Raw genomic sequence first — 7,307 nt, 5'->3', positions numbered from 1 at the left:
TATTACTTTTTTCCCTTGCTTTTGAGGATTTCATGGACAGTCCCAGATTTTGCAGTTTCCGCAAAATCGCAAATTAAGTAGGTCCCTAAATATGGCCTGTTAGTTGAAGTGCTGAGCAGTGCACCCTCCAATACTATTCAGCACCTAGTAGCATCATACCCTGCATGCACTATGTGCCACAGTGACAAAGAAACATTTGGTGGTTGCATATTACATGGATGTTTCTATTAGCGCGTTCTTCCTTTCAAAGGACCTGTTTGTCAAAGATTACACGTTCCAAGACCAAAAGTATCATTTATTGTTTACAACAGCAGTACCTAGGACATTGTTGTGCTAGGCACCAAACAAATACCCCAAAGATCTTACAGTTCTTTGTAGTACAGCTCCGAGTAGTCAACTGTTTATGGCAAGTATCACAGTTCAAACCGTATGTATTCTGTTTCATTAAAGACACATTTCTGAGATTTAGAGGATGTGGCACATACCATATAAAACCCAGCAGATCTGATTTTGATGTCAGCACAGGTTTACTGTGCTGTAATTGATTTCCTTGGAGTTACTCCGGACTGCTGCAAGCAGGAATAGAAGCATAATCCACATTTGGAACAGCTCATTACAGATAAAATACTGTTAATGAATCTAAAAAACCTTTATATACAATACAAAATATACATCAGGCTCCATGATTAGTTGTGGCTAGGCCAACACAAAAGTGCAATAAAATAACTCTTTACAAAAACTGAATTAGACATATAACTAATAAACACACCACACGTACAAAACTAGTTAATCGTAAGGGTGTAAGTGACAGGTGCATGGTAGTTGCCATCTTTCCCCGTACTCTGAAAATGGACTTGCTAACAATATTATTTCTAGGCTAGGGGAAAAATCCCTTTTGTAAGGACAAACTCTGCCCCGCCCCCAGTCAAGGCAAAGTGAATTTAGTCACTCATTGCCTTCTGGACAAGCTGTTAAACTAACCAAAACCCTAGATACAGTACACTGACCTGCATATCGCACCTGAAGCTGGAAAGGAAAACTGGCTAGCAGCCAGTTTCCCTGCAAACAACGCGAAAAGACACAAGTGGAAGATTTTACCATCTGTTCCATTGTTAAATTTCTCCTCTGACTTTGAGTCCATGCCACTAAATATGTACAAGGTTTCCAGAAGTGTCTGAAGGCAGTTTACAAAATAAAATTTTGAAAAATTGTTTGACTGCATACATAATTGGCAGCAAACACTGTCAAGTGATCATGTTTAGGATTCAGATAGTCTTTTTTATCCTACAAAGTGCGATATTTTCTCATTTTATTTTGTTGAAAAATGAACATCACATATATTAAAAAAACAAGTCAGCTCTTGTTCCAAATGGAACCTCTACTGGCCAAAGGTTGTTCCTCATTGCTGATCGGCCATGGCTCAGTAAGTGAAGAGACTTTGAGTAGCATTTTCAAATGTGTCCCAGGCCCAGTTGCCAAAGTTGCTTGGACACTAAGGAAATCCAGGAAAGTAAGGATAACACTTTTAAACCTCACTAAGTGATTTTAACTCCTTGATTTTCACATTCATTGTGGGTTCTTGGCAATTTTGAATTTTTTCCAAAGTCTAACTGAATGTTAACTTTTGACACAGGGTCCCAAGTCATTTGAAAATGTTACCCATCAAGTAACTGCCTTGAATTGGAAATCATCCCCATTTATAACAGGGACTCATGAACAGTAGCATATCAGCCTACAGCTGGCGCTGACTACCTGGATGGGCCAGGCTGGCCACAGCCCAGTTCCAACTGGCCTCAGTCATTTGGGCTACTCAGGAGGCTACTCAATAGCACAGAAGCCTTTCTGGGTAAGTACCTAGCTATACTCCAGTCTGGATCCCTGTCCCTGGGCTGTTGACTTCTTACTCCTGACTCTTTCTGGGACCCTGGCTTCTGACTCCATGGTTTCAAATCCTGACTATCCATGTTCTGGTCATACCCCTGATTAATCTCCTCATTTACACATCAGAGCCATAGGTAGCTAGAAGGTCAGCAATCTCAGCAACAACAGCCTTTCATTTCAGGCTTAAAAAAAGAGAAAGAAATCTCCATTGTTAAAATTTAAAATAATAAAGGCCAAGTACAGACAGTCAAAAAGTCTAAGTCTGAATTGATTCAATCTTTACAGGTTAGTCTAAGCTATGTAGATTGAACCAGTAAGCAAGTGAACAGACATTCACTTCTGATTTTGAAAATGCAGCCACATGCCTGCAGTGGCCCAGACCAGAAGTCAGGGGTGTGCTAGAGCATGCCTCCCTGCTCAGCTAGAGTAGACAGCTTGAGCCAAGGCTAGCCTGCCTACCCTATAAGGGGACATTGCAGGGGAAGTGCAACGCATCCTGAGATGCTGGGGGATTGTGAGTTAACTTGAATCTGGAGGGGATCTGGGACAGAAGTTCAATAAACTGATTCAATCTAAATCAGTTAAGTCTGATACTACATCCGTCCAGGTTTATCTTAAACTGGTTTCAGCCATTTTGAAAGCAGTTTATGCATACTGAACTTCCGTTGTGGCACAGATTTGAACTGGTTTCTGATCACTTATACTGGTTTATGTGTAATTTCTGTCCCTAACCCAAAGGTCTTGTTATAAATCAAAGGATATAAGGTCATTTAAGAGTGTTAACATACCTAACACAAGGTCACCTAACAGGTTAAAATGAAACTCTTTAAAAAATACGACACCATCTTATCGTGCACAAAGTAAGTTAACTTCTTTAAAAATGTCATGTGACAGATGTTGGTGTGCTGCTTACTGTTCTACTGTGTTATCTAAGTACCCTTAAGTGTGTTGTACAAAATTGTACAGAGAATATATTTTCACTGTTTTTAGTCTCATTAGCGGCTCACTTTCTAGTGCAAGGGTGGGCAATTATTTTGGGCAGAGGGCTGCTTACTGACTTTTGGCAAGCCTATGAGGGCCACATGACAGGCAGCCCAGGGTAGATAAATATTAATTTTCTAAATTTTTTAGGGGCCCCGTGGGCCAGATAGAGTGGCCTCGTGGGCCGCATCCAGCCCCTATGCCACATTTTGCCCACCCCTGTTCTAGTGTCTCCTCCCCTATAATTCACTTCATGTTCTTACTTCTACACTACTATCCACTACTGAAATAAGGGTGAGATGATAAATATCCTTCTCAGATGAGGAGCCCCATTACTGTCAGTTGGACAGTAAGAGTTACGAATCCATGTAAAAGTTTTCACTACCAGTTTGCTTTCTGGACAGAGAACAGAAAGTCATGTAAATTCAGAGGCCACTGGCTCTTCCCCTTTTTCAGATAGTGAACAATAGAACATGAAGACTCAGTTTCAAATTTCTGTGAACTGATGGTCCATCTTGCCAGATAAGAATTTGAAACCCCCACTGTATCACAGGAGAGCAAGTCACAGTGGGTTTTCCAGCTCAGTTCCTCATTCTTTAAAAGAGGTAATATGTGCAAGGAAGCACTAGGTGGAAGCATGTGCCATTTAGAAATAGTTTTCCAGTGCAGTACACTGTAACAGTTTAATTCTTGTAATCTTAGTGAAAAGAACAGAGACACGTTTTGGGGTGACATACCCATTCAAATGTTCATAATGCACAGATTGGAACTATCATGTGCCAAATCAGGACACAAGGCCCATTTTATGAGACATTCAACCTGTAACTTTACAAATAAAAGATTCAGATTTGCTGCAGCACACCAACCATTTCTCTAAAAGAATGTGAATGTAGTTAGTCAATGGTAAATGGAGAGTTTTTTTGTTCTCCTGGTCCTAAGTCAATATTCATCATGCATTCATTGTCTAGATCTTTTAGATAATTAAATTTTAAAAAGTCATTTTACCAGAGGGCTATTAATATACAGCACTGATCAACCAACCAAATTAGGAACTGACAGTGTTCCACGGTGATCTGAAATCTATTTTGCTTTATGGAGCAGGAGGAAAATTCCTTGCACAACGTTACTGAATCTGTCAGTTCCCAAGGCTATTTTTTTTGCAAAGACGACAATACATAAGAAAACACTATCAATCTTTTTGAAAAAGAAAAACTGACCTGCAGTTGCTTTTACAATAAAGTATCATCTGTAAAATATTTCCAACATTAAAAAAAATTTAAGATGTTTTCATGAAAAACAAGTTCAACAGTTATTCATCTTTAAGACCCTCCAGCTGAAAAACTGATTGGATTCCAACCACTCTTTGTGGTTCAGGTGGTTAGTCCTGTATTCCCCATTAGTGTCCTCTTCAATCTTTGTCCTTTGTGAGTTCTGTAATTTCATCAACATCTTCTACATCCCTTGCCATTTTTTCATACTGTCTCTTGAAGAAACCGAGCTGTAAAATAGTTTAACACAGATTGTCAGCCATCTCAATTGTCTAATTTGTGCTGGAAGGTCATGCCAATACATGTCAGAGTTACTCTCCTTACATCTTACAAATATGAAGATTTGGAAACCAACAAAGGGTATTACAGGCAGAGGAAACATCTGTATGGGACTGCAAAGACAACTCCAGCTATATTCTGTGGCTATTATTTCAAAGGAAACTACCTTGTCAATCAGCTGCATGGATCACTGCTGGGCTGCAGCTGAGTGGAGAGGCACTGCACTTTGAAATAAAAGCTACAGCAAATAGCTGCTTGGTCTCTCCTTCATTCAGAAACTCTCTGTGAAGTAAGTCAGTTGTGAACCATCTCAAGATGAATAATCTGGATTCTACTAGGTTAAGATGATTTACACCAGGCACTTATTTATCTAACTTAAAAGTAGATTTTCAGCTGAAGAACAAAGAACTCTGGTAGAACATCTGTCAAAACTTTTTGTGGGGGAAGGGGGAGAAGGGAGACTAAAAGGAAATTTGAAGGGAAAATAGAAGTTTTCTCTAACTCACATTTTAAAAACTTTTATTTAAGAAGTGTCCAAACATTTTGAGGATTTTTTTTCATTCCTCATTATTACAAGGAACGACCCTCTAGAACAATGTAAGAGGGAAGAACAGCAAGGAAGATGCCATGGGGGTCTAATTACTATGACATCCGCTGGGAAAGTTACACAGTGCACAGGCAGTCCAGCAAGTTCTTGGAGTATGCCACAGATGACCTTTTGGCACAGATACCAACTGAAGGGAGAGGTCATCTCAATTTCTTGCTTACAAACAGGGAGGAATAGGTTAAGAATGGGAAGGTGGAAGAGAACTAAGGTTCCAGTGACCATGAAATGAGTCCTGAGAAAAGAAGGAAGGACAGCAGAGTTGCCTTTGCAGTCCCATAAAGACACTGGTGGAAAATCGGACTTTAACAACCTCAGGGAACTAGTATGCAGAATCCTATGGGAGGCAAGTTTGAGGGGAAAAGAAAGCCAACAGAGCTGGCTGTAGCTTAGGAAGGTCTCAGTAAGGGCATAAAAGTAGACTATCCCAATATGAAGAAAGGCTAGGAAGTGCAGCAAGAGACTCTCCTGATTAAACAGCAAACTCTTCAATGAGCTGAAACTCAGAAAGAAATCTTACAACAAAATAGAAAAGTGGCCATACTACTATGGAAGAGTATAAGTGTATGCCATGCACATGCAGTGAGAAAATGAGAAAGGCCAAGACATTAAGATACAAACAAGGGACATGAAAGGCAATAAAAGAGCACAATATATGTTAGAATTAATAGGAACACTAAGGAAAGCCTAGGTTCCTTTCTAGATGAGGGGATTAATCTAATCACTGATGAAATATGTTATGCCTTTTTATTTTAGTGTCATGATTAAGGCTAGTGAACCTAGTGAATCAGATGACAAGCTCAGTTGCCAGCAGGGGAAAAAAAGGATATAAGCAGCACAGGGCAGTGAAAGAGCAGTTTAGAGATTATCTAAGGAAGCTGGATGTTTTCAAATCATCAGAGCCAGATGAGAAACATCGCAGAATACAAAAGGAATTGGTTGAGGTAATTTGAACCACTGGGTATTGTCTTTGAGAATCCAGGGAAATCAGGTGAGATCCCTGATGACTGGCAAAGGGCAACTATCATACCCATCTTTAAGAAAGGAAGGAGAGGAGAATCTGGAGAATTACAGACTGGTCAGTCTGACCTCAATACCTCAAAAGATCATGGAGCATGTCATCAAGGAATCTATTCCTAGGCATCTAGAGGAGAACAGGGTGATCAGGAACAGCCAGGCAGGTTAAGCCTAATCAACCTGATTTTCTTGCGTGCTTCCCAATCCCCTGTGCTTCCCTAGACCAGGCTGTACTATCCAATAAGGCTGTGTGAAGCTTCAGTCGCCGATTCAATTCGGCCAAGATTCAGCCCTATTCGGCGGCTGAATCTCTGAACCTGAATCAAATCAGGAGACCTGTTAATCTCTCCGAATTGAATCAGAACCCTTCGAATTGATTCGGAGAGATTCGATAATTCAGACATAGACATAGCTTTAAACGTTTTGTCTACATACCTCATGGCACCAGGCGGCTCGTGAATGCTGAGATAGAGGGGTGAATGGAACGTCCCATGGGAGCGTTGTGGGGGGGAGGGTCCCCAGTGCACTTGGCAGCGACCCAGAAGTAAATCAGAAGCACTTCTGGTCCACTTCTGGGTCCGTCGTGGAGCATGTGGGGGACCACCCCTCTACTGCCCACCCCCAGCTTGGTGACTAGTGCATCCTGGGTCGGGGGGGGGAGACCAAGGAGGCACAAGTCACCAAGCCAGGGGACGGTCCCCCGCATGCTCCACAGTGGACCTGGAAGTGGACCAGAAGTGGACCTGGTCCACTTCCGGGTCAACCGCCGAGCATGCGAGGACCACCCCCCCTGCTGCGCTGCTGTGGGACGCTCCATCTGCCCCACCATCCTAGTGTTCATGAGCTATGCATGGTACCTTGAGGTATGTAGAAAAAACATTTAAAGCTGTGTCTATGGCTGAATTGCTGATTCTCTGAATCAGCACTGAATCTTCAGATTTGGATTCGGCCAAATTGAATCGGGACAGTGATCCAAATCAACGAATTGAATCACTGTCCCCTGAAGCATGCTGAATCTGAATTGAATATGGCCCACTTTGCACACCCCAACTATCCCCCTTTGCAGGCCACGAGTTGCTGATGCCTTATTTAACGAATGGGACAGAGTGCATGCTTAGCAGATCTGCAGATGACAAGAAGCTGGGTGGAGCTGCAAACATTTTCAAGGATAAGATCAGGATTCAGAATGGTCTTGATAAACTGGAGAAATGATCCAAAAATAATCAAATAGGACACTTGTACCTGTGATGAAAATTGGCCATTTTTGCAGTTTAATT

General features: G+C 41.5%; 1 protein-coding gene across 1 annotated transcript in view; it reads right to left on the bottom strand.

Moving 5' to 3' along the window:
• Positions 1–2,225: 2,225 nt before the first annotated feature.
• Positions 2,226–7,307, bottom strand: part of ITGA2 (integrin subunit alpha 2) — a 105,127-nt gene continuing 100,045 nt past the window's right edge. The window contains exon 30 of the mRNA XM_014527898.2: positions 2,226–4,360. Coding sequence (XP_014383384.1) covers positions 4,271–4,360 — 90 coding nt within the window. The 3' untranslated portion in view covers positions 2,226–4,270. The remainder of the gene's footprint in view (positions 4,361–7,307) is intronic.

This window comes from Alligator sinensis, unplaced genomic scaffold, assembly GCF_000455745.1.
Source record: "Alligator sinensis unplaced genomic scaffold, ASM45574v1 scaffold573_1, whole genome shotgun sequence".
In the NCBI taxonomy this organism is placed as follows: Eukaryota; Metazoa; Chordata; order Crocodylia; family Alligatoridae; genus Alligator; species Alligator sinensis.
The sequence above is the reverse complement of the archived record's forward strand: the minus strand, read 5'-3'. Positions and strand labels throughout refer to the sequence as shown.